At 35.8% G+C, this 27,921-nt stretch overlaps 1 protein-coding gene across 1 annotated transcript; it reads right to left on the reverse strand.

Moving 5' to 3' along the window:
• Positions 1-150: 150 nt before the first annotated feature.
• LOC136027991 (zinc finger protein 184-like) lies at positions 151-27,886 on the reverse strand. The gene is made up of 4 exons (XM_065705509.1): positions 27,762-27,886; positions 13,742-13,929; positions 9,430-9,600; positions 151-1,361 (listed from the first exon to the last, which is right to left on the reverse strand). The coding sequence occupies exons 2-4, from the start codon at positions 13,785-13,787 to the stop codon at positions 652-654; spliced, it is 927 nt and encodes a 308-aa protein (XP_065561581.1). The 5' UTR covers positions 13,788-13,929; positions 27,762-27,886; the 3' UTR covers positions 151-651.
• Positions 27,887-27,921: the final 35 nt, after the last annotated feature.

Genomic DNA, 27,921 nt, shown 5'->3' on the forward strand with positions numbered 1-27,921 from the left:
GGCACTAGAAGTCTTAAGTTTCAAAAAAAAAAACTTGCAAACGCCTTATTGCACTTGATCATCGTTAAACGTTCTCCCTTTAGTTGTCCCACCCCAATAGCTATCTGTCTTTCGTAATCTGGTGTGAAATTTTTTTTATATAGACACAAATTATAAGTAAAAAAAAGTTTTATTTATGAGTGCACTTGGTTTCATATCAAAACGGTCTTTCCTCACTGCAAAACATGCTTCATCCTAATGATTCAAGCATTTAAAATAGATTCCTTCACATGATTATAACGAATGGCAGATCTGGGAGGATGCTACACCCTAAGCCCTCCCGAATTCATGGTGACTTATACTTACATTTATATAAACTTGTAAAAAAAAAGCAAAATTAAACCTCACAACAGATTCTAGCCTACAAATGTGACAGCAACATTAAAATTCTAGCATAAACATTTATCAAGCACAAGAGCAGGTCATTCATATCCTGTCTTGCAAAAAGATCTTACTAAGAACGAAGCTCAATTTCTTAATGTCATAGAATATTTGAATTCAGCCCCTAAATACAGGATAGTCAATCTGAACCGAAAGCAAATAGGACCCATCATCAGATTGAGTCAAAATTACCCTCTGGTTGATATAAAAGGGTGTTTTCCTCAGACTGGGTTAGTTCGTCGATTCGTTGATTTGAACTTGTATATTTTTCCGCATATGAGTTTTCATATGACGGGCCAAATACGTTCTTCGAGCAAAGCTCTTTTTACAGAACTCACATTCATGCGGTTTTTCTTCGGTATGAGTTATACTATGATCAGTCAAAGTCTGTCGACGACGGAATCCCTTTTTGCACACTTGACACACATAAGCCCGTTCCCCAGTGTGAGTTTTCATATGAGCATTCAAATAACTCTTTCGAACAAAACTCTTCTTGCATAATGGACACTTGTACGACTTTTCTACGTTATGGATTACACTGTGAGTAGTCAAGAGCCGCTTTTGAGTGAAACTCATCTTGCACAATCGGCATTTGAACGCTTTATCGCCAGTGTGAATTTCCATATGTCTAGCCAAATTCTGTCTGTTAGTAAAACTCCACTCACAAACCTCACATACATAGGGCTTCTCTCCAGTATGTGTTCTAATATGCTCAATTAGTCGAGAGTTATGAGAAAACATTTTTTTGCAGATAATACACTCGTGTTTTTTCGTTGTCACGGCTTGCAGCACTCCCTCCTCGTTACTTGTCATGTCTTCCATAGATTTACAAAGTGGGTCCAGGTCTTCCTTAACGGTTGTGTTGGCATAGTCAGTTATAAGAGACATTTCGAATTCTAGTAGTAAATCAGCATTACCCAACAGCGGGTCCATCTTCATACCTAAAACAAGGGGAATTAGTCTCTTGAGTCTCATCAATCGTCAACAATGAGAATTATAACTGTTCCTCTTTTTTTTATTAGTTTCCCATAGTTCTATTAGCAAAGTAACCATGTAGGTGATAAATCTCTTTAGTACATGAATAAAGTAGATATAAGGTTGTGTTTTTTGGCTTTCTTAGTTGAAAACCCAAATAGACGAAAATGCTGCAGTTTACATTATCGAGTATTTACTATTTTACAGTCCTGGCAACACCCAGTTGACAGGAATTCTAGCTCCCTTTTGTTTTCCCATTTATGAGCACAAGTACAAACAAATTTTTCCATTCAAGCAAAAAAAAGAGAAAAAAATCCAAATTTTTGAATTTTTTTAAATATTTTAACTATAGATTTTATAGATTAACTTTGCATTTTGTTTTTTCTATTTTAATTGCCTCTACTATATTTCTTTGGCAAGAGTGGTTGGCATGCTATACTTGAAATCCTTTGTCTGTGAGGACGAGGGTTCGAGTCCTGGTGTCGTTGGTTATTTGGTTCGGAACGGGTGCAAGTGGCGTGACTCTGTAAGTTATGTCAGAGCATACCCAGCTCTAAATATTTACATGGAGAAATCTGGAGGAGGTGAACAGCAAGGGTGTGCGGATGCACAGGATGGCTGCCCCCCACCCCATTGCACTACCTGGCTGAACATCCATAAAACAGAGATCACCGCCACCGGTAAGGACTGTAAAGTAAAAAGTCATATTCTTTTCCTATATTTCGCCCCGAAGAAGCCTGGTTTTACACAGGCGAAATATCCGTCGTTTTTTTCCTTCTACTAGCCCTAGACCTGTGTTTCTTTTTTCTTGAAATTTCTCTCTTTGTCTTGTCATGGCTGCCAATTTGGCTTTGGATTTTCCAACCGTAAGCTTGTCGTAAAATCATATTTTTCATTGCTAGCATAAGTCCTAATTAGTCAGTTTTGCAAATACAACTATCGAACAATATCAACATGAATACACTTCTCCTTATAAACATAATATAGCAATAACCCATAGAAAATCCGTAAAATAGTTAATAATCAGATGAATTTATGTAAAAGTGAACAAAATATAAATTTTAGCAAAATTTTTGTCTTTAAGTATATTGCAGGAAAATGATCTAGCTTAGGTGCTGATCTCCGTTTCTTGGCCCTTCAGCCAGGAAGTGCAATGGGGGGATGGGGGCCAACCATAGGTAAAAAGGAATGCTAAAATAGATTTAAAGAAAATCATAGAAGAGTGAGGCTCTGAATATACTGGAGCACAAGGTGACTCGGTACTAATGTGTCTTGTCCTTCTTGCTACTAAATAAGCATTCAGTTGCGAAGAGATAAGTTTAATAATTTTAATCAATAGACATTTATTATCCTAAGGATTCAAATTCAAAGTAAGGAGATTCATCATTGCTGTTTAACATGGAGGGGGGCATGGTAAAACTAATTCACCTAGAGGTCATAGTTTTCTGCCATTGCTACGCAGAATCCCTTTTTTAGTTCTTTTTCAGAGAAATAATATGATTTGATTCTCCCTCTCCCAGTCAAGGTAGAAGGCTGATTTATTACACATTTTTAAGTAATGGAAACCTAAACGGATATGTAGTTTGTTTTATTCCATAGGTGGTCCAACACTCTTTGGCGGGAGGGAGGGGGAACTTCCTCCAGAGGTTGTTAAGTAAAAGTTTGAAAATACAAAATGATACCAATTTGGCCGCAGTTTTTTAAGGCGGGAGGTCATTTGACTCAACATTGAGAGAAATTATCCCATGCTGTATGAGGTATGGTTTTACTGAATAGCTGAAAACTTTCCAGTATATTCGACTACTTGCTTTATTAGTACTTTTAGTACAAATGGATCATTCCTAAAAATTGAGAAACTACTTCCTTAAAAAATACTGCTGGAAAGAGGTTTTACCTTTAAATGAGATATTAAAGACCCAAGGTTGTTTGTAATAATGGCTCTGGACTCAATAATGTTATAGCTATATTCCATCCGTTTTAGATATATCTGCTATATATCTGTTGGTTTATACTCTGCTCTAGCTATATTTATACTCTGGGCTCAATTATCGAATTATCGCTAATTATCGATATCGATAATTAATTATCGAATTATCGATAATTATCAATTATCGCTTATCGAAAGCGCAGCACTGGTTTCTAAGTGTTACATGTGCTGCTTGTACATTCTATATCATGAAAAGAGAAATCACCAATGCAACAGCACAAAGAAAAAAAAAAAAAAAAGAGACAGAAGGAGAAAAGGAAGACTGTTTTCCTAAATTAGTGAGTAATATAGACCAGCACTTGAATGAGGCCTTAACCCTACTCATCCATACAATCACATAGGTCAAACAGCATAGCCATACACAATCAACCATAAAGAATAATCCATGGACAGGCAGTCATGTCGTCAATAAGTATAAGTCGTCATTTACCAAACAATCGAAAAAATAATATAGACAAATAATTTATATAAACAAATTTTACTGTATAAAATATCGTAAGCGAAATTCCTATTTCAAGTTATTTAAATAAGTAATTGAAATTTAGTTGTTCAATTAGCGATGCGATATTCTAAATATAACATCAGATAAGAAGCAATACTGGAAAAGGTGCTTTAATTAAAGGTGCTTTAATTTTTTATATATACATTTTAAATGTTATCACTTTTTTGACTTTAATAAATAAAAACTTCTTGAAAGTTTAAGGATTAAATGTCTGTATATGTATACTAAACTGACAATCCACGGTCTTTTGTTTTTTCGTTTTTCATTGAAGTGCAAATTCTTTACGAGTCTTGAGAAGGCATGGGGGTAGTCAGGACTACTCTTGTTAATTCTTGCTCGTTTTGAGTTTGAATCGGTTATTTATTGTAATTTCTATTCGTTTTGGGTTTCATTTACTTATTGATGGTAATTTGTGGTAGTTTTACACTTGGGAGATCATTTGACTTTATATCTTTTTATTTTTGGTTTAATGAAGCATTGAAGCTCTTTACTATTCTTTGACAAACTAATGTATAATTTAAAATGTATAGCAAAATATATTTCAAATGTTTTCGCTTTTTCGACCTTAATAAACAAAAATTCTTGAAACTTTAAGGAATAAATATCCATATATGTATAGTAAACTGACAATCCACTGTCATTTTTTTTCACTCAAGTGCAAATTATATTCTGGTCTTGAGAAGGCATGGGGGGTTGTCTGCACTACTCATGTTAATTTTTGCTCATCTTGAGTTTGACTCGGTTATTTATTGTAAATTCTGTTCGTTTGGATTTAATTTATTTATTGATGGTGATATGTGGTAGTTTTACGCTTGGAAGATTATTTGACTTTATTTCTGCTCATTTTTGGTTTAATGGAGCTCTTTACTATCCTTTTTACTATTAACAAATAGTCAACAAAGACTATTAAGAAAGCAAACAGTACAACCAATAAAAGGCTGTAATGGAGGCCACAGAAGAAATTAAACATATAGTAATGTCGTTTTTTTGTTGTTGTATAAATACTTTAATAGAGCCGTCCTGGCCGAGTGGGTTGGTGCGCTGGATTCGAGATCCCTTGTCTGAGAGGACGCGGGTTCGAATGCCGGTGTACCCAATTCTTCGGTTTGGGACGGGAGTCAGTGGCGTAACTCTGTAAGCTTAGCCAGAGTCGACCCAGCTCTAAATGGGTACCTGGAGAAATCTGGGAAGAAAACAGGAAGGGTGTGCGAAAGCACAGGATGGCTGGCCCCCAACCCCCCATTTCACTTCCTGGCTGAAGGGCCAAGAAACGGAGATCAGCACCGCCGGTAAGGACTGTAAAGTCTAATGCCGTATTCTTTACCTTTTTTTTTACTATCCTTTAAAAAACTTGAATTGTTGAAAGTTTTTAAATCAAATTTCTGTTCTTTTTTTATTGACACAATCTTTTTCGTTGAAACAATTTTTCAAGATTTTTGTATAAGAATCCATTGTAGCTTGTTCTTTGTATGTCGGAGAAACTTTTTCATCAATGTTTAATCCTGACACATAAAGTATTGTTTAATTTAATACCTCTTCACGTTGACCTGAAAAATAAAACAATATTATTCACAAAAAATTATTTCTATGCTCTGGAAAATTTTGGATATACTTACAACCTTTTCATTTATTTAACTTGTAAGAGCAGAAGTAGTAATAGTAGTAGCCCAGAAAGTTTCAACTTAACACCTGCATTCATTATCGACATATTGCTCAGGTGTCTAATTGGCAACCATATGCGCGGTAACTTTTAATTTAGTTTTAAATCATAATGGGCCGATTAGATAGTTACGGGGGGTTAACGTACCCAATATCCATAGAGACGTAGTTACTGAACCGTTCTATTATGCTGAAGAAAATGACTGTTGAATTTTTTTCGAATATTTGCAACTAGTCAATATAATTGCAAATTTGCTATTTGGAAATGTGTTTGGAAAATAAATTGGCTTGGAAGGAGTGCTGCTTGCCTTCCAATATATTTTGGCTCTTACAAATGGCACCAAAGCAATTTGATTTAGTTCAACATCCACCTAAATATTCCTTGAAAGTTTCACCTTAATACCCTTAGCTTGCGTAGTAGCAATAGTAGTAGTACAATTGGTAGCAGTGTGCACATAGAACTTTTAGTTTCTTCAACACCCTCATCAACATACGCTGAAGCTTTATACTTAATACCATGAACCGTTATATTATACCATGACACCATAATACCGTAAACGGAAGTATTTCTGATATGTCATCTTAATAACCTGTGTGTGCATAGTGTGTTTCGATTTACGTCCATAAAGTTCCAATATTTCCTAAATTTTCCGCCTTAATACCCTTAGTTTTGGTAGCAGTAGAATTAGTAGCAGTGACCTTAGCTTTAGTAACAGTAGTAGTTGTAGAAGTAGTAATAATAGTAGCAGTAATAGTAGTATTAGTAGACGCAATAGGAATAGGAAGCAAATATTTTATTTTGGTTAGTTCAGCATTCCCCATAACAAGCACGGTTAGTTCCAACTTCATACACCAAACTATTCCTAAGATGTTGCTGTTACGCCCTTTTCACAACCTACATACAGACAAGGGGTAGTGATTAAGTTCATCACCCCAAAAAATTCCTTGAAAATATAACTTTCATACCCTTATGCATAGTTGTAATAGTAGTCAGAGTAGGAGTTTTTGTACAGTAGAAGTATTTATAGTAACAGCGGTAGCACTAGTCGCAGCAGCAGCATTAACGTATCGCCTTTACAAGTAATTGCAATAGAAGTAGTAGTAGTAGTAAATGTAGCAGTGACAGAAGTATTAGCAGTAGTACCCACATATTACCTTTGGTCAGATAATTTTCCCCTTTTAACATTCTTTGAAAGTTCAAACTTAATAACCAAGTCAACTCCTGTTATACACTCTTTTGACAATGTGCATGCACAGAGCCTCTTTTGATTTAGTTCAAATTTCCCTTAGTATTGTAAATGGAATAATGTGGAAGCGGTAGCAACAGTAGTAGTGATAGTGACAGCAGCAGTTGTAGCAAGCAAATATTTTTTTTTTGATCATCTACCTTATGATCTACCAAAGTTCCAAACTAATATACCCAGTCATTCATGAGTTACACCCTTTTGACAATCCATATATACATAACGTATTGTGATTTCAACTCTTCCCTCAACAGTCTCAAAAAGGCTTACCTGATTTCCCTTCGAATTTTCGGAAAATAAAGTTCAAACATGCATACCTTTCTCAATAACATATCCTATACGTAAACAATGAACGAATTGCCTAAACTTACAGCCCTTAGCCTGGGGACTTTGGGGAGGTTTACATCCCCTAAGACTTAATTACTGGAATTTCCAACAATGTTGAACAAAATAGTTCTCTTAAAATTTTGATCAGATGTGTTTTGGGAAAAGATAGGCATGTGGGAGAGGGGCTGGTTGCCCTACATCTACTTTTGACTCTTACAACCCTTGCCCCTGGACTCAGGAGGGTTGTGTCCACCCTGAAGGAAGTTTTATATGCTCTTTGAACTATTGTGAACAAAACAAATACTTCAAAATTTTTATCAGGTACGTTTGGGGAAAAGAGGGTGTCAAAGGGGGCTAGTTGCCCTCCATCACTTTTAGCTCTTAAAATGGAACTAAAATTTAAAATTTCCAATAAAATGAGCTTCCTCCAAAGTTCACAAAACCAACCCTTTCATAAAAAGCTTATAAATCCCAGGGGCATCACTTACAACCCTTTCCCAGACTCTTGGGGGTTGTATTAACCCAAAGGCCTTGTTATGAGACCTTTGGACCGTTTTTGAACAAATGACTATCTTAAAATTTCTATCGGATGCATTTGGAGAAAATAGGCTGCAAGGAGGGGGTGTTGCCCTTCAAAAACTTTGAATTTTAAGAGACGCATTAGAACTACTGATTTCCAATCCAATGAACCCCCTCCGAAGTTTATACGACCATCGTTTTCATAAAACCTCATATTAACCTGGGGCATAAGCTACAACCTTACCCTGAGGGCTGTGGGGGGAGGGATTTTGTCATCTTCAAAATAATCACTGGTTGCCCTCCAATCCCTTTAGACTTAAAAAGGACACTAGACGTTGCAATTTCCAATCAATTGAGCTCCTTTTGAAGTTTCTAAGTCAACTTCAATACGAAGTGCCATGGTCTAAAATCAAAAAAAGGGGGATAGCTGCCCTCCAATGACTTCGATTTTTAAAAAGGGCATTAGAACTTCTGATAATCAGTCCAATGAACCACCTTCGAAGTTTATACGACCACCCTTTCTATAAAAAAAACCTTATGTGCCCCCTAAGTACAACTTGCAACCTTTTCCCTGAGGGCTGTGAGGAGGGGGGTTGTCATCCTAAAAGACATAATTTCCAGACCTTTCAACTACTCTGATCAAAATGGATGTGTAATTTCTAGAGTTTTTAACTACTCGGAGAAAACTGGATGTCTTTGGGGCAATGATGGGCATGAGGGGAGGAGGGCTGGTTGCCCTCCAAGCACTTTCAACTGGTAAAAAAGACCCTAGCCCTTTCAGTTTCCAAACGAATGAGCCCCTTTCGAAGTTTCTATGACAAGTCCTTCCGTGCGAAGTGTCCTGATCTACCTCCCCCCACCACCAAAAAATAATACATTGTGCCCACATCACTCTTTATTTAGGCACCGCTATTGCACTGCCTAAGATCTTTAGACTGTTTTAGAACAAACAGCTATTTCAAAATCTATTTCGATTATCAGATACATTTCGGGAAAATAGGACGTGTGGGGGGGGGGGTTGCTGCCATCTGATCATGTGAACTCTTGAAAATACCACTAGAACTTCTGATTACCAATCTGGTAAGCCCCCTCCGAAGTTATTACGACCACCCTTTCTATAAAAACCTTATACACCCCTAGAGCATAACTTATAACCCTTGTCCTGAGGGCTGAGGGGGGGGGGGGTATCAGCCTCAAAGACACAATTTTAACAGAATGAATAGCTTAAAATTTTGATTAGATGTGTTTGTGGAAATGATAGACGTAGGAGGGGGTATGGTTGCCTTCCAATCTCTTTCGACTGTTAAAAAGGGTACTAGCCCTTTCAATTTCCAATCGAAAGCCCTTTCTAAGTTTCTACGACAACTCCTTCTATACAAAGTGGCCTGGCCTACAAAAGAAAAATAATAAATTTAAAAATAAAAAATACATTGTGCCAACATCGCTCTTTACTTAGGTAGCACTGTTGCGCTGTCTATGACAGACAATTTTTATTAGAACAAAAAAGAACAAATTACAGAACAAAAAAAGAACAAAAAAAGAACAAAAAAGAACAAAAAAGAACAAATTACAAAAAAGGATTATATTTTGCAACTTTAGCTGGGTTGGCTGGTAAAACACAAAAAGCATTTAAGAGCCTTTGTTTTATGATTCTTCCTTAGGTCCAATCTCAGGGGATATTATGGCTATAAACTTCAAAATATAGTTCTTTTAATAAGATTAAGGACTAAGCCACAGGCATCGAGCCAACATATCTAATTGATATTCTCTAATACTTTATAGGTTCGATATTATACCTGTTTCATGGTTACTTGCTAAATCCAACTGAAAGGAATCACACTCAAGTTCAGGTTGTGTAGATGTGGTAGGACTATCAAGTGTAGGAATATCTTTCTCCTTCGGTGATAAAACAGATTTTTCACTTCCAAAGCTCTCTTCAGTATCACTGGGCAATCTGTCTTCGAGTTCTAAAAAAAAAACAAAAAACTAGAACAAGAGCTAAGAGCTCATATGACACTTGTGACGAGGCCGGAAGAGCCAAGAGCTCATGTGGTATGAGCTCTAGCAAAATTTCAACAATCAATAGATTGATTTAAAAGGAAAATCAGAGGCTTACTGCCAGTCGGGATTTAAAATAAGAGCTCTGAGTCACGAAGTCCTTCTAAATATAAAAATTCATTAAGATCCGATCACCCACTCGTAAGTTATAAATACCTCATTTTGTTTCTAATTTTTCCTCTCCCTTCAGCCCCCCAGATGGTCGAATCGGGGAAAACGACTTTATCAAGTCAATTTGTTCAGCTCCCTGACACGCCTAACAATTTTCATCGTCCTAGCACGTCCAGAAGCACCAAACTCGCCAAAGCACTGAACCCCAACCCCTAACTTCCCAAAAGAGAGCGGATCCAGTACGGTTATCAATCACGTATCTACGACATTTGCTTATTCTACCCACCAAGTTTCATCCCGATTTCTCCACTCTAAGCATTTTCCAAGATTTCCGGTTTCCTCCTCCAACTCCCCCAATGTCAACAGATCTGGTCGGGATTTGAAATAAGAGCTCAGAGACATAAGTTCCTATTAAATATCAAATTTCATCAAGATCCGGTCACCAGTTCTTAAGTTAAAAATACCTCAATTTTTCTAATTTTTCCAACTTAACACCCCCCAGCTCCTTCAAAGAGAACGGATCCGTTCTAATTATGTTAATCTCGTATATATAACTTGTTCTTATTCTTACTATCAAGTTTCATCCCGATCTCTCCACTCTAAGCGTTTTCCAAGATTTCCAGTTTCCAAGATTTCTGTTTCCCCCCTTCAACCCTCTATGTCCTCAGATCCGATTCGAATTGAAAATAGAACATCTGAGATAAAAGATTCTCCTATATATCAAATTTTATTGAGATCCAATCACCTATTTATAAGATACCTCGATTTCACATTTTCCAAGAATTCCGGCTTCCCCCTCCAACTCCCTTCAATGTCACCGGATCTGGTCGGGATTTACAATGAGAGTTTTAAATTCCTTCCTCCAACCCTCTATGTTCCCGGATCCTATATATCAAGTTTCATTAAGATCCAATCACCCATTCGTAAGATAAAGATACCTCAATTTTCACGTTTTCCATGAATTCCGGTTTCCCACGCACCCCCCCCCCCCCCCCAATGTCACCGGATCTGATCGGGATTTAGAATAAGATTCTAAAGCACAAGATCCTTCTAAATATGAAATTTCAAAAAGATCTGATCACCCGTCCGTAAGTTACAAGTACCTCATTTTTTCTAATTTTTCCGAATTACCCCCCCCCCCCCACTCAACCAAAGAGAGCGGATCCGGTCGTGCTTATTTTTACCACCAAGTTTCATCCCGATCCCTCCACTCTAAGCGTTTACCAAGATTTTAGGTTCTTCCCCAACTCCCCCCAATGTCACCGGATCTGGTCGGGATTTAAAATAAGAGCTCTGAGACACGATATCCTTCTAAACATCATATTTCATTAAGATCCGATCACTCCTTCGTAAGTTAAAAGTACCTAATTTTTTCTAAATTTTCAGAATTAACCCTCCCCCCCAACTCCCCCAGAGAGAGCGGATCCGTTCTGGTTATATAAATCACGTATCTAGGACTTGTGATTATTTTTCCCACCAAGTTTCATCCCGATCCCTCCACTCTAAGCGTTTTCTAAGATCTTAGGCCCCCCCCCCAATATCACCGGATCCAGTCGGGATTTCAAATAAGAGCTCTTGAGACACGATATCCTTCCAAACGTCAAATTTCATTAAGATCCGATCACTCCTTCATAAGTTAAAAACAAATCATTTTTCTAATTTTTCAGAATTGACCCTCCCCCCAACTCCCCCAAAGTCAGCGGATCCGTTTCGGTTATGTCAATCACGTATCTAGGACTTGTACTTATTTTTCCCACCAAATTTCATCCCGATCCTTCCACTCTAAGCGTTTTCCAAGATTTTAGGTCCCCACCCTCCCAACTCCCCTCAATTTCACCGGATCCGGTCGGAATTTAAAATAACAGCTCTGAGACACGATATCCTTCCAAACATCAAATTTCATTAAGATCCGATCACCCGTTCGTAAGTTAAAAATACCTCATTTTTTCTAATTTTTCCGATTTAACCGTCCCCCCACTCCCCCTCAGATGGTCGAATCGGGGAAGCGACAATTTTTAATTTAATCTGGTCTGTTTCCTGATACACCTGCCAAATTTCACCGTCCTAGCTTACCTGGAAGTGCCTAAAGTGGAAAACCGGGACAGACAGACCGACTGATAGAATTTGTGATCGCTATATGTCACTTGGTACATACCAAGTGCCATAAAAACAGAGTGGAAGGTTGGGCCCCAATATGGGATAACACTATATGTTCTCTTGTGGAAGCTACTTCAAATGCTTTTATCTTGATTGGGTGGGACTAAAGAGACAATACGAAGAAAAAACCTTTTTTTGTTGTTGACAGAGGCACTTCAAAGATGGGTGGGAGACCATCTTCTCTGGAATAGGTGGAGAGGGATCCTTTTGGACAAGGTCTTTGGACGAAAAAGAATTCTTGTAGTACAAGTATTGATTCAGTCTACAATTAGTGGCACAAGAACTTAACATAGGATCATGCATCTGTACATCTGTACGCAACACTATAGTGTGTCATCTGTACACAACACTATAGCCAACAATCTCAACATGAGAATTTTGGTGCCACGCAAAATTGGTGCCAAGGCAATGAGTGACGGACATAAAAAACAAGTGGACCTGCATTGTGCACTGGAAGAATTTTTGGAAGGTTAAGAAAACTTTTTAACAACATAATGACAGACAATGAAACACGGGCCTTCCCATACATCCTTCACACCCATGACCAGGGCTTGAAGTGGCATAAAAAGAGGGTATCTGTGCTTCATGAAGGAAAGAATAGTGAATCCTATGGTGAAGACCCTGTTCATTGTCTTTCCTGAAAAACTTGAGATGGTAAATAGAAAGTTTTTGACAGTCAATAGAAACCCTACCACGGCAACACTATGAGCCACATCGCAACTTATGTGGCAGTGTACCTGGCCAGGAATACTCTTTGCAGTACTAAATCTTCTGAGGCCAACAACTATTCCTTCATCCCAATTTATTCCAAACCTCCCTCTTTACATCTCCCAAGAAGTTTCCATCAAATCCTTCCTTACGACATCCTCTCACCCCATTCAAAGACAGTTGGCTTTTCAGTTGGCCCTGAATAGTCGGTCGACAAGGATAATCTTTAGCAATCTGTGATTCTTCATCCACAAAACATGTCCTGACCGCGATAGTGGGTCTTAACTTTACCATAGCCTCCGTCTAGCCCTCATTTAAACCCGGTGGATTTTTTTTCAATTCCACAATTAGAAAATCACTCTGAAATGTCTTTATTCTAAGGATTTTGCCACAATACAGAAGGCCAAAATCAACTCTTTTATTTACTTTTAATTACAAAACCAACTACTTTTAATTACAAATTTCTTTAAATTACAATTACCAATTACTTTTAATTACATTTTTTATTTTAATTACAAAACCAGCTCTTTAATAACGTAGTATTAATTGTATTACATAAAACAATTTCCAGAATTTGCGTTTCGTTTTTTAATAGTGGAAATCACGTTAGCAGCAGTGCATTGACACCCAAAAGAACTATCTTGAATTATATTGAGCTGATGTTAAAATCAAGTGAATAAATTCCTGTTTATTAATTATTCCTGTCTACATACCTTACAAGAGCAAAGAAAATTTTAAAAATCAAGAGACTTTCTAAGTTTCCATGGACCTCGACAAAGAAGCACATTACAAATCAAAAACTTAACAGATATATTGTTTTAATGACCAAAATTAAAATCTGCTTTTGCGCATCAAAGGTAACCTAAACTTCAAATGAAGAAATCTAATCTCGTAGGGTGTTGAATAGCGAAAAAACCAATGGAGAATTTTTAAATTCTTCTTCCACATGAGGCAGTCCTTGTAACTTTTAATTTGGCTTGTTCCTACAATTTACTAGGTATACCAACCAGTTTTATATCACTAAATACTGTTTATAGCTATTAGAGTGCTATATGAAACAAATATTAAACTTACCCTCATTAGTTGCAGAGGTGTTGGAATGGCTTATTGGTTCCATCATATCTGAATATAAATAACTTTACAGCAGCTTCTTCTTTAGTTTCAGAAGTTTTATTCCAGTGACATTTTCAAAAGGTATGTCAGGAACAAATTTGGGTACTCTCTGTTTTTTAAGAAAAATACCATCAAAAAAGTCTTAAGTCCTGAAAAATAAAAGTAATTAGGTCTTCACTAAATATCACGATATTGTAAATTACATATATAACAACAAGGTGCAGTAACAGCATAATTCTTACCTTATACAGTTAATCTACCTCTTTTTAATTTTTCTTGTGAAACTACTTTGAAATTCGAGCTTGTTCATTTGGTGAAAATTGGCTGTGCAGTTTTTTTTTTTTTTTTTTCTTCATTTTCAATATACCTAGTAAAAAAATGTCTACAGTCGCCAAGTAAAAATGGCAAACAATAAAGAAAAAAATAGGAAAACGTGAAAACTCAAGAGAATTCAGCTTAAAACAAAATAAACTTAAGCTTGCATATAAAAGAACATTCAATGAAGGTAAAGCAAACTGATAAAAATAAGGGAAACATTTTGTTAATGCCATAGTTAGTTTAGAAGGTGAATCTTTGAAGAATTGAAAGAAATGAAGGTGAAAGTGAACCAAAACTATTATCTTTGTGAGCATTATGAGTTAATACTAGAGATGTAGATGTTCACACTCATAACTTATGAGAGAAGGGGGATGGGTCAAAAACAGGGAAGAAGTAAATTTAATAGGCCTAATTTTTTCACATTTCCAAAGAAAAACCATGAAACTTTTCTCCTGTTTTGGATTCAAGGTACTTATCTGTTATAGCACCTATTTTGAGTTCTTCATCTAATTAGAAAATGTTTCTCTGACTAATTGTAACGAAATATCTCAAAATATGATGAAAATATAATACTTTAGAAACAAATTTGGGCTACATATTTGCACATTACAGGGGAAGGGGTTAAAGTATAGCAGGTCTACATGCAAAATGTGTTAGGTACAAATATTCTACATATTGTTAGGCAAGAATTGTTTCCTAACTTCACAATGTCCAAACACTTTACCTCCACCTCCCCTAATGTGCAAATATATAGCCCAAATTACATATTTCCCGTCTATTCTGTCACTTCTCTTTGTCTTGTCTAACGCTAAGCTGAGAGAAAACAACGAAGAAACCGATTCTATAGTGCTTTAATGGATGAAGAGCGTTACATAGGCGCTATAACAGATAAATCCCAAATATAGTATTTGACACATAGCTAACATTCAATTTCCATTTTTGTTTGATTGTAGCTTCATTAAAAAAAAGTCTGAACTACAAAACAAGCAGCAAATGATAGCAAAGGTCTACCAATGTGCTTTTTAGTAAATTAAATATAAAAAAAACAAGTTTTTTAACTGGAAGTAAGGCCTTTTTAAGTAATTAAATAATAAAAAAAATTTTAAACTGAAAGCAAGGACAAAAGAAAAAGACATTAAAGCCCTCCAATTTTCTGATCAACCAGTTCGTGGTAACAAACTTTAGTAAGGAGCAACCCAGCTCAATAGTAACCAAAACTCTAAAAATGGAATTTTAATCCCAGTATATTCATCAAAAAAATCGGACTTTTATACTGGTTTTGATTATATAAGTTATAGTATTACCCATCAAAAGTTAAAAGCCTGAGAAAATTTGCCTTAGTTGAGAAAAAGGGGGAAACGCCCCCCAAAAGTCATATAATCTTAATGAGAATCACACTATCCAATTCAGCTTATTAGAGAATCCTACTGTAGAGGTTTCAAGCTCCTATCTGTAAAAATGTGGAATTTTATATTTTTTGCCAGAAAAAAAAGATCACGGATGCGTGCTTATTTGTTTTTGTTGTTTTTTTCCCAGGGGTGATCGTATCAACCCGGTGTTCCTAGAATATCGCGAGAGAGCTCATTCTAACAGAAATTAAAAGTTCTACTGTCCTTTTTAAGTGACCAAAAAATTAGAGGGCAACTAGGCCCCCTCCCACGCCCTTTTTTCCCAGAGTCACCGGATCAAAGTTTTGAGATAGCTTCTTTGTTCAGCATAGTTGAAAACAAAATAAATTTGCTTCTAAGAACGACTTACTCCCCCATCTCCCAGGGGGAAGGGCTGCAAGTTATAAGCTTTGCCCATTGTTTACATATAGTATAGGTTATATACGAAGCATATTGACGTTTCCAGGAGGGATTTTTTTATGGTGGGGATAGTCGGGGGTTACGTGAGAGGGTCTCTCCATGGAGGAATTTATCATGGGGAAGGGAATTTTCCTGAAGGGGGCGCTGGTTTTTTAAGTATTATTAAAAAAAATGAGAAATTAAATATAAAGAACAGCTTTTTCAACTGAAAGTAAGGAGCAACATTAAAACTTAAAACGAGCAAATATTTATTCTAATTTAACGGTCAATACCTCGCTCTTTACGCTAAAGTATTTTTAGTAATTTTAAAAGAGCTATTTATTATAATTAAACGGCCTTTGTGATTCAGGGTTCATTCTTTAAGAATTGGAATAAATTTCGAACTTTGGTCAAAAGAGCGAGGTATTGACGAGGAGGTAAACCCCCCCCATATACGTAATGAAACTATACGAATATAGAAATTCGCTACGTAAGTTAATTTGCAAACTACGTATATTTATTACAAATAAAAACGTTTATAAATACAATGAAAAATTCTAGTGGCTTTATAAGTAGCCAAAAAATAGCGGGCAACTAGCCCACCTCCCCCGCCCCTTTTCCCCAAAATCGTCCGATCAAAACTTTGAGAAAGCCATTTAGCCAAAAAAAAAAAAAAATGAAAATTAATATTCAAATTTTGTTTTAATTATTTATGTACGGTGAGTCAAAATAAAAACCTATATTAATTCAACAACGTTCAGAGTCTAAATTAAAAAAAAAGTTTTTTTCAACTGAAAGTAAGGAGCAACATTAAAACTTAAAACGAACAGAAATTATTATGTAGGCTATATGAGGGGATTTGTCCCCTCGTCAATACCTCACTCTTTACGCAAAAGTACTTTTAGCAATTTCAAAAGAGCTAATTATTCTATTTAAACGGCCATTGTGGTTCAGGGGTCATTCTTAAAGAATTGAAACAAAATTCAAACTTTAGCGTAAAGAGGGAGGTATTGACGAGGTGCGAACTCCATCATACACGTAAAAAAAAGAATATAGATGTTCGTTACGTAAGTTAATTTGTAAGTTACGTATATCTATTACTAATAAAAACGTTCCTAAATTAAATTAAAAGTTCTAGTTGTTTTTTTAAGTAACCAAAAAATTGAAAGCCAGCTAGGCCCCCTCCTCCGCCTTTCTTTTCACAAAATTGTCCGATCAAAACTTTGATGAGCCATTTAGGAAAAAAAGTAAAATTAATATGCAAATTTCGTTTTAATTATTCATGTACGGTGAGCTGAACTGAAAACCAGAATTAATTAAAACGTTCAGAAATTAAATAAAAGAAGTTTTTTTTAATTGAAAGTAAGGAGCGACATTAACTTAAAACGAACAGAAGTTACTCCGCATATGAAAGGGGCTGTTCTCTCCTCAACGCCCCACTCTTTACGCTAAGGTTTGGCTCTTTCTCACAACTCTACAGTTTAAAACAATAAAAAACTTTAGCATAAAGAGCGGGGCGTTGAGGAGGGGATAGCCCCTTTCGTATACGGAGTAATTTCTGTTCGTTTCAAGTTTTAATGTCTTTCCTTACTTTAAGCTATTTTCTTTATTACTTAAAAGGCCACTAGAACCTTTAATTTTATTTACGAACGTTTCTATCAGTAATAAATATATGAAACTTCCGAATTAACTCACATAACGAACTTGTATACTCATATATTTTTATTATGTATATGAGGGGTTCGCCCCCTCGTCAATACCTCACTCTTTACACTAAAGTTCGAATTTTGTTCCGATTCTTTAAGAATGACCCTTGAATCACAAAGGCCGTTAAATTATAATAAATAGCTCTTTTAAAATTACTAAAAATACTTTAGCGTAAAGAGCGAGGTATTGAGGGGGAGACAAACCTCCTCGTACACGTAATAATTTCTGTTCATTTTATGTTTTAATGCTGCTCCTTTAACTTTCAGTTAAAAAAAACTTGTTTTTATTTATTTTATCATTGTTATTTTATGGACGTCATTGAATTAGTAAGTTTTACAATCTAATCTCAGTGAAGAAAAAGGTTTAAAAGGATTATAGTACCTGACTTGAACTAATTATTACTCTTGAATCATTTTTCCAATTTTACTCATAAGCAAGCAGAAAAGGGGAGTTTTCTGTCGCAAGGGCCGTTGTACCTGTCGGGACAACGTGGTGATCCCCCCTTAAGCGGTGTCTCCCTTAAATTGCACGGATACAATAGCAAGAAACTACGCTTCCTTAGCTTATTATTGTCTGGTTTTTATGATATCAACTTGGGACTAGAAACGGACATTCTCTCGGCTGTTTGATGGAGTGCAAGTTATTGCTTAACATAGTGCTGAGCTATTTATATCGCATGATGGAGACTGGTGTAAAATCTGACTCACTTATCAAATTGTGGGTTCAGTTCTTTGAAAAAGATACAATTTTGGAAGCAAAAAAGCGCTGTATGATGAATCTGGATATGATGAGTGGTGTGTTTGACATGTAGAAGAGGAGCAAAATGTGACTGACATAGCAAAATGTTGGCGAGGTGTGCAAAGAACCAGAAAATATTGCTGAAGTTTGTGATTTACAATCCTCAAGAGGTCCAAACTCCCTCAGATTTAACTGGAGTATATGTAGCACCGAAAATTAGAGAAATGTTCAACAAGGTAGATAAGAACCCGGACAAGTTGAACCAAGTGTCTGTTCTTGGCTTTTAAGGTCTAACAAAGAACTCGGAGGTAAGTCTCCTCTTTTCACTCAGTAGCAGTGAAAGATCCAAATAAGAAAGTATCTACAGCAGAAGTAAGAAAACCATAATTGACTCCGCATGTTGTCAACTCATGATAAGAATACAATCGAGTTTGGACGAAATAGAACTGAATTTAAGGTACTCATAAGCAACAAGCCTTTTGCTGAAAAGATCCCTTATCCACTGAAAAGCCATGTTGTAGTTGCATAGCTGTGGTACTAGTTTTGATACAATTTTGCCATTATATTATATGTATAGGCATCTAAAAGTTTGTTTGAAGTTGGGAAATGTACTTTTGGATAGTGAGCTCTATGTATTTGTTGAAATATAGCAAGGAGCTATCACATCAATGATTGTCAACAAAAATGTATCTCTTCCTGCACATATTGGCCTACCTATAACAATGATATGATCTTATACAATGATCTTTTAAATCCATGTTAGTTAATAGCTGGTCTTCAATGAAGTTTTGATGACCAATCTGATAGATATCTTCAAATAGGACTAAGTATGAATGCTGCGAAGTTCTAAGTCCTCTTCTTTGATATTGCTGGTAGTTATGTGCCTGATAGTGTCCCTTTGGGTGATAGTGAGGTGGCACCCACTACTATACTAACATATTTTGGTCTCCCAACTGGGTCTTCAATTAAGAGTAAACAAAAGCTTTTGCTTCAGAATGCTGAACACAAACTTAGAATTGCTTATTCTAGTCTGATTACATTGCAACTTAATCTGGAACAAAACGCCCATTCTTGAATACAAAATAGTATGGCTCTCCTGCATATACTATGTTTGACTTCATTTTGGGACACTTTTACAGCATCTGACAGGCAAGAGTTGCAAAAGTGCTATTTTAAGTACATGAAGTTTTTGCTTCAGGAACGAGTTCTTTATATTACATGACATCTGCAGAAGTTACACATTGAAAGTCACCCTTTTTTCTTAGAGGGGAGGGATCCTAAATTTCAGGTACGCTATCAAAAATATTTTATGAAGTTCTGTGAACTGTTTAGGGAGATATAAACTTTGAAGTGATCATTTATTTTTTCTTCCTTATTCATTAGTTTCTGTTGAAATAGAGTTGGTGAGTTAGAAGCATTCTTGTTACCATTATAGGTTAAAATTAAGTAATTTCAGTGACACTGTTTGGCTCTGTACTTCGACTGTCTCAAGTATTGGTTCTTAGGACATGTCCTATGTGTGACAACTAACAACAGAAATCAAGTAGCCATGTTTATTTCGCTTTGGCATGCCAAGATAGCCTAAGGGCAAACCTGAACAAGAGCCAAGAGCTCATGTGACACTTGTGACAAGGTTGGAAGAGCCAACATTTCATAATGTTTTCATGGTGATGTTTTTTTAGGATTGTGATAAGCACCACTGTGCAGGATTTCTGCCTCTGAAACTGAATACTTTTTCTATAATTTTTGATTGCTTTAAATCTGTTGTTTGACTTAGCTCCTCCTATGCTTGCTGGCCCACGCTATAGTAAATTCCAGATTTAATCACTATAAAACGTGATCCAATCTGATATTCTGGTAGAAGTGTTAGTTAAGGCCAAATATTTTAAAAAAGGTTTTGAAATTAAAATAAAAACTAATACTAAAAATGGAAGAACAAGAAAATTAAATTATAAAAATTGTCTCTGTCGGGCATTGAGCCTATGACCTTTGGGATAGAATACCAACACCATATCAACTGCACTATGCAGGCTTTCAAGGAGACATTTTTCAAATATTTTTTCTAATTTTTCTGAATTAACCATCCCTCCACTCCCTCCAGATAGTTTAATCGTGGAAGCGACTATTTCTAATTTCTTCTGACACGGTCCCTGATATGCCTGCCAACTTTCATCATCCTAGCTTATCTGGAAGTGCCCAAGCTAGCAAAACCAGGACTGACAGACCAAGCACCCAACCAACAGAAATTGTGATTGCTATAAGGCACTTGGCCAACAGGCAAGTGCCATAAAAACCAAAAAACTTTTCCATATAGCTTAAAACTATACGTGGCCTGATTGGGAGGTGGGCACACACAAAAAAAGAGCACACAAGAAAGGGTATTATGAATGTGTCACAATATCAAGGCTTTTTACTCAAAAAACCTGAAGCAACTAGCCTCTCTAGTGCAACCAATTTCAACTGCTACTATTTCAGCATCTTCTTCTCCAAGCTACACAGTATTATAACCGGGTAATGGATGAGATTGCTATGACCACCATACAAAACCCACGCAAGATGAAAGTTAAGATAGGAATATGTCAAGTTGGAAGGGCAACTTCTGCAGATAGAGAACAGACAGTGATGATTCTTGGCTGTATTAAATAAAAAAAAAACTAATTTTTTTAGCTGAAAGTAAGGAGCGACATTAAAACTTAAAACGAACAGAATTTACTCCGTATATGAAATGGGTTGTCCCCTCTGCAATCCCTCGCTCTTTACGCTAAAGCTTTTAATTGTTTTAAAAAGTAGAATTGTGACAAAGAGTCAAACTTTAGCGTAAAGAGCGAGGGATTGCGGAGGGGACAACCCATTTCATATACGGAGTAATTTCTGTTCGTTTTAAGTTTTAATGTCGCTCCTTACTTTCAGCTAAAAAAATTAGTTTTTTTTATTTAATTTCTGAACGTTTTTGAACTAATGCGTGTTTGGTTTTGGCTCTCCGCACATAAATTATTAAAATGAAATTTGTATATTAATTCTTTTTTGGTTAAATGGCTTTCTCCTAGTTTTGATCAGACGATTTTGAGAAATAAGGGGTGGAGAAGGAGGCCTAGTTGCCCTCCAATTTTTCGGTTACTTAAAAAGGCAACTAGAACTTTTAATTTTTAACGAACGTTTTTATCAGTAAAAAATATACGTAACTTAAGAATTAACTTACGTAACAAACTTTCATAACCTTATATTTTTATTATGTATACGAGGGGGTTTGTACCCTCGTTAATACCTCGCTCTTTACACTAAATCGTAAGTTTTGTCCCAATTCTTTAAGAATGACCCCTGTATCAGAAAGGCCGTAGAATAAATAGTTGAAATTACTAAAAATACTTTAGCATAAAGAGCGAGGTATTTATCTCCTCCTAAATACCTCGCTCTTTATGCTAAAGTATTATTAGAACCCCTCATATTCGTAATAATATCTGTTCGTATTAAGTTTCAATGCTACTCCTTCCTTTCATTTGAAAAAAGTTTTCATGTTTATTTTTCATTGTTTTCTTATAGTAATGCTAGAAAATCCTGCGCCCTTTTCATTGAATTTTTCTTCCCCCATGACAGATTCCTCCAAGGAAAAATCCTCCAACATAGCCCCCTCTCCTCAGCCCCACCCTCAAACAAAATAAAATCCCCCTGAAAACGTCTGTACACTTCCCAATAACCATTACTATATGTAAACACTGGTAAAAGTTTGTAACTTGCAGCCCCTCCCCCAGGGATTGTGGGGGAGTAAGTCATCCCCAAAGACATAGTTATTATGGTTTTCGACTATGCTGAACAAAATGGCTATCTAAAAATTTTGATCAGCTGACTTTGGGAAAAAATGAGCGTGGGAGGGGGCCTAGATGCCCTCCAATTTTTTTGGTCACTTAAAAAGGGCACTAGAGCTTTTCATTTCCGTTAGAATGAGCCCTCTTGCGACATTCTAGGACCACTTGGTCGATACGATGTCCCCTGGGAAAAAGAAAAAAAAAAAAAAAAAAACAAACAAATAAACATGCACCCATGATTTGTCTTCTGGCAAAAAATACAAAATTCCACATTTTTGTAGCTAGGAGCTTGAAACTTCTACAGTAGGGTTCTCTGATACACTGAATCTGATGGTGTCATTTTCGTTAAGATCCTATGACTTTTAGGGGGTGTTTTCCCCTATTTTCTTAAATAAGGCAAATTTTCTCAGGCTCGTAACTTTTGATGGGTAAGACTAAACTTGATGAGACTTATATATTTAAAATCAGCATTAAAATACGATTCTTTTGATGTAGCTATTGATACCAAAATTAAATTTTTTAGAGTTTTGGTTACTATTGAGCCGGGTCACTCCTTATTACAGTTTGTTACCACGAACTATTTGATTTCAACATCTGGAAACTCAATTGCACCAATTCTGATCTTCCCAAAGAAAAAGATAATACTCAATATGACTTTTGGGGCTTCACCTGATACTGTCGCCTGCAGAAGTGACAGTGAATGGATTATGACTTCCATGTTCATTGGGTTTCTTCTTACTTTGCCTTCATTGTACAGAAAAGTAAAGATAAGTTCCACCTACTTATTATAGATAATCACAAATCTCACTTATCATTTGAAGCTGCTCAGGGGGCAAAGGATAACCATGTAACCAGGTTAACCTTATCTCCACATACATAAGACAAACTGCAGCAACTTGATCTTGGGATTTTCTACTCTCTGAAATCCTATCGTACCAAAGCTTCTTCAGGCGGGATGGTGAATAATCCAGGCATTCTAGTTACTCTGAATGATATCTCCCATTTTTTTGTGTTACTTATACCCTTTCAATCCCCTCATTGAAGATAATTATAGGTGTTTAGAAAACAATTATTTGTCTATTTAATGATATTTTTGTTAATGACTATTTTTTGCCATCAGCTGCAACTGCATGTGGAAGGACCATCCATATGCATAAACCACCTGCACTTCAATCTGGACAGTTTCAGCTGTCATGATAAGCAATATCCAAAAGTCCATCAAAGAAAGCCAACATAAAAAAGTTTACCAGGAGTCAACAGAATACTGCTGGATACTCAAGAGAAAAAAGATTAAGGACAAGATTATGCTTCAAAAAGCTAAGAAAGTGAAAGAGGCTCTCACCAACCCTTGTCATTTGTTCAAAAAGCATATAAATCAGCCTTTTACTAATATTAACAGCAGCTCAGAAGAATTTCAAAAATATTTACTATTTCAATAGAAGTATTTCAAAAGAATTGCTCTATTCTCAAGGTTTTTCCCTTCTGATTTGATACTGGCAAAGTTTCACTGATATAATAACTCACTTGCAAGGTTTTTCCCTTCTGATTTGATACTGGCAAAGTTTCACTGATATAATAACTCACTTGCAAAATCCTGAGCTTTCAGGGCAGTATACAAGAAAAGCAGGACATTTTGAAATTGTGATCCCTCTTGAGTGATCAGCATTTGATATGTTGTAAACAAATGGACAGCACTTGTCTGTATCCTTGTTTTAGACATTCGTACTTCTTTCTTTTGTTTTAATAGTTTTACTCCATTATCTTTCTCAAATAGCTAATTTTTGCATCAAGAAGACATATTAGGGTCTGTCCCAAATATGGTTATCACTTATCTCCATACTTAAGAAGAGCCCCATTCCATACTTGTTACAAATTGGGGGGTCGTGAAAATAATGCCTTTCCTTAAATACCAATCAAGTTTCCAGTTTTAAGCCTTAGGGATAACTTACTTAATTGGTGCAAAAGATAAGGGTAAATTTTTGTTTCCTCACCACAAAGCATGAGGGAGTTGGAGGAAAACACAAACAAATTATCCCAAGCATGGAGACTCTCCCCTTGCACCCTTTAGAGGAGGACACAGTATAGATATTTAATTCAATAGGCCTTACTAGGGCACAACTTAGATTCTGGAAAAACCTGAAACTTTCATTCACTTGACTCAACTACTTTCCAAGTTAGAAAAATACCTCTCATCTTTTGGCATTTGGACAAACCATGTGATAATAGACTATGTTCAAATGAAATATTTTTAAACAAAAACAATGGTAAGGATAAAATTTGCAGTTAATTTTTTTCTGACTTGCAAAACTAAAAGGATACATACAATCTATTTATATATTTAAAGCTAGATGAAGAAATCCACCCTTTTTGTTATTGGGATAAACTAAAGGATGTGGGCCTAGACTCTATAGACAAGCAGTGCTGATTTCCATTTCATGGCCCTTTGGTATGGAAGTGCTATAGGAGTAATCATTTTTGGGGCCAAAGCTTTTTTTTTATAACCAATACTAACAACTCCCCACAGCACCAAGTTGCCTGAGACCAACACAGCTATGTATGCTCCTCCTCCATCCTAATCTATTCAAAGCTTCCCTCTTCATACCCTTGCAGGAAGTTCCTGCTTCCATTAAATCTATCTTTACAACATCTTCCCACCCTCAACTGCATATGACCTGCTTTCTGATTAGCACAAACTTTAAGCTGAAGCCCAAACTTAAAGAATGCTCTTCAATCTTGCAGATGGGATCTCAAAGTTAGACTAAGGTATCTAAATCACACAAAGACTATCATAGATATATTAGGCAAGTGCAGTGAAGCAAAATAGCTGTACTTCCATGTAAGGTTTTTTTTTTAACTTTCAATCCAAAAAAAAGTTTCAAGGTGTCTGCACACAGTACAAACAACTTGAAACTTTAAGTGTCTATTTGTTGACACACAAGATGTTTTTGTTGGCACATTCTTTGTATTCCCCCCATTAAGCTCAAAACCCTAGCTTTACCCCTAGAGAGCCCTACTGTAGAGGCTTTAAGTTATCTACAATAATAAAGAATTTTATAATTTTTCCCAGAAGATACATCACAGATGTTTAATATTATTTTCCCCAGGGGTAACTGTATCAAATTGATGGTCTGAAAAGATCAGAAGAGGCCAAGTTTGAACAGAAATTAAAATTGTTAGTGTTTTACTGAGTTACTAAAAACACTGTGTCAAAGGAAATTAGAGCTCCCAGTCAACTTGTGGCACAAAACCTTAACTTTGTCCCAAAGAGGACCAAATGGCTATATATCCATAAACTTAACAATTTTTTTCAGTTTATTGGTACACCTTAAAAATTGATATAAATAAGTATTTTGGAATGTATTCAAGAATTTTCCCAAATGCTAGTGTTTCCATCTAGAGAGTTGAACTGATAGCCAGCCAAAAATGTTTCACCAGCTCAAGAATCCAATCAAAAAGCTAACAAAGTAGACAGGATGTATGACAAAATGTGAAACAACAGAAAAATACATCTTTTGGGTTGTATCTGGAGCTGTTGGAGAGAAGGGGTGTATTCTCAGGTAAGTGAGCAGAATATTTAGAAAGAGCACAAAATAGTAGACCTAACAGTACAACTTCCCCCATAGTCAGAGTTGTTGCTAGCCAAAATGTTTGGGAGGGGGGGGGAGAGATGTTACTAACTGGCTGGTCATTTTTACTGACTATTTTTTTTCAATGTTATTTTAATTTATTAATACTAAATACAGCAAGCTTTCAAGTTTGTCACACTAAACATAATAAAAAGAACTTATGATAATACTGACAACATAATACACACATACAAATCTAAGAAAATAAGAACTACAAAAAACACTGACAAATAATACTATAAATGATTTACTCTGAAAATGTGTTTCTGCTAGTTTTGTTTTGAATCTGTTTATGGCATCTGTTAGAAATGTTTTAGGTGGAAGGCCATTCCATGGCTTCCACACCCTGCTGTAAAATGAATGTTGGCCTATTTCCCTTTTTGAAAGTAAGGGGTATAATTTATGTGGGTGATAATGGGTCCTGTTAGTGTCATTAAATGTGAAGAACTGTGATGTACTTATATTATCAATGCCTTTGATTGCATGGAATGTGTTAATAATGTCTGCCCTATCCCTTTGGAGCTGAAGACTTGGCAATCTTAGCCTGTGTAGTCTATTTTCATATGGCAAATGTTTCAAATAATAGTTAGCATAATGTCCTTTTTGAATACAATATGTAAAAACACTACACAAGTTTTTAAACCCACTGCATCAACCAATATTTAGATTTTGGTATATATCATGTCACTATTATAACTTTGTTTATTTAACCAAATAGAAAATTTGGCAGCATCTGTAAAATCACAGTGGGAGTTGGTAAAACTACTGTATTTACTGACCAATTTCAAAATTTCTGTATATGAAATATCAGTATTTTTGTGGTCCTTATTTGAACCAAAAAAAGAATTTGAGCAGTGTCAGGAAAATTGTGGTGTAAAGTGCCACAATTTTAATGACTATCCTAATTTTACCAAGTAACCAAAGACATTGGGGGGGCCTCCCTCCCCTCTTGCCATACATGATGGCCATGCCTATAGTGGTCCAGTGAGTTTAATCTCATCTTGGTAATACAAATATTTATATTTTGAACTCAACTGTGGCATCAAACTGCAGAGCTGATAATACAGTAGTCAAGTAGTTAAGACACACTGTTAAAATAATACATATATAACATTTTTATTGGTGTTAATTTATAGTTAGGTCTAATAAAAATGATATATTTAAACTCTAAAAATAACTTTACAAAATTTTGAATACTTGGTTACCTTTATTTTATACTCTCCCCTCTACTTATCTGTAAGTATCTAGTCAAGGTTATAAATATTCTCTGCACTTTGTCATCAATATTCTGTAGATTAAATAGGTCTAATGACAAAGAAGCAACATTGACAAAATGAAGAAATGGAAAAAATATGTAAATAAATAGTTTGGGCTATATGTTTGCCCACTAGGAAAAATGATGGGTAGGTTGTGGTAAAGTGAAGGACTTTCAGGAATGATATTAGGATGAAATGGTATTTCAAGAATTTTTAAAGTTGTTTCAGAATTCTATAGGCTAGTGTTTGTTTTAGGTATACTTAATTGTAGAATAATTTGCTTACTTGTATTAATCCTAATAATGCTTTAATTTGCCTCACCTAACTCCCCCTCCCCCTTATTACACAGATAGGCTATAGCCTAGGCCTATGGGTCAAATTATAAGACATGTTTCTCATGCATTTTCCTATTTTTATTTTGTCAACAATACTTCTATGCTGTTAAATATGTTTAGAAAAAAGATAAACATGCACCAAATTGCATGAAACATTTAAGTTGACCTAGACTATGGGCTATATTTACATTGGAGGTGGTGGTACAGTGATTCACTTTTAGGAAAGCTATAAGCATTTTAAGATTTTAATAGTGTTTTCAGAATTTTTTTCGGTGTTTCCTTTTTAATCAGGCGAAGCATTTTTCCTTTAGACATGGTCAACCCCACCAAATCTGCCACCTAGCCTACTAATCATAGGTATGAGCCTAGACACCAAGAAAAGTTTCATTTTTTCTTCATTCTAAAGTTTACATGAAGGGTTGGACATCAAACTGAGCAACAGCTTCTTGTCCATCACTCATTGATGAAACAAGAAACAGGAATTCATGGGCAAATTTGACAATTTTGAATTTCTGTTTTTCTGTATAGCCATCTTTTGTAGTAATATATTTGAATATAGGTGGCTCTTTCG

This window comes from Artemia franciscana, chromosome 6 (genome assembly GCF_032884065.1).
Source record: "Artemia franciscana chromosome 6, ASM3288406v1, whole genome shotgun sequence".
NCBI lineage: Eukaryota > Metazoa > Arthropoda > Branchiopoda > Anostraca > Artemiidae > Artemia > Artemia franciscana.

Coding starts and splice junctions, on each gene's coding strand:
- LOC136027991 (XM_065705509.1), bottom strand. CDS start 13,787: ATGATGGAACCAATAAGCCATTCCAACACCTCTGCAACTAATGAGG. Junction 9,601..13,741: donor CACCTCTGCAACTAATGAGG/GTAAGTTTAATA, acceptor TTTTTTTTTTAG/AACTCGAAGACAGATTGCCC. Junction 1,362..9,429: donor AGCAAGTAACCATGAAACAG/GTATAATATCGA, acceptor CCCTTGTTTTAG/GTATGAAGATGGACCCGCTG.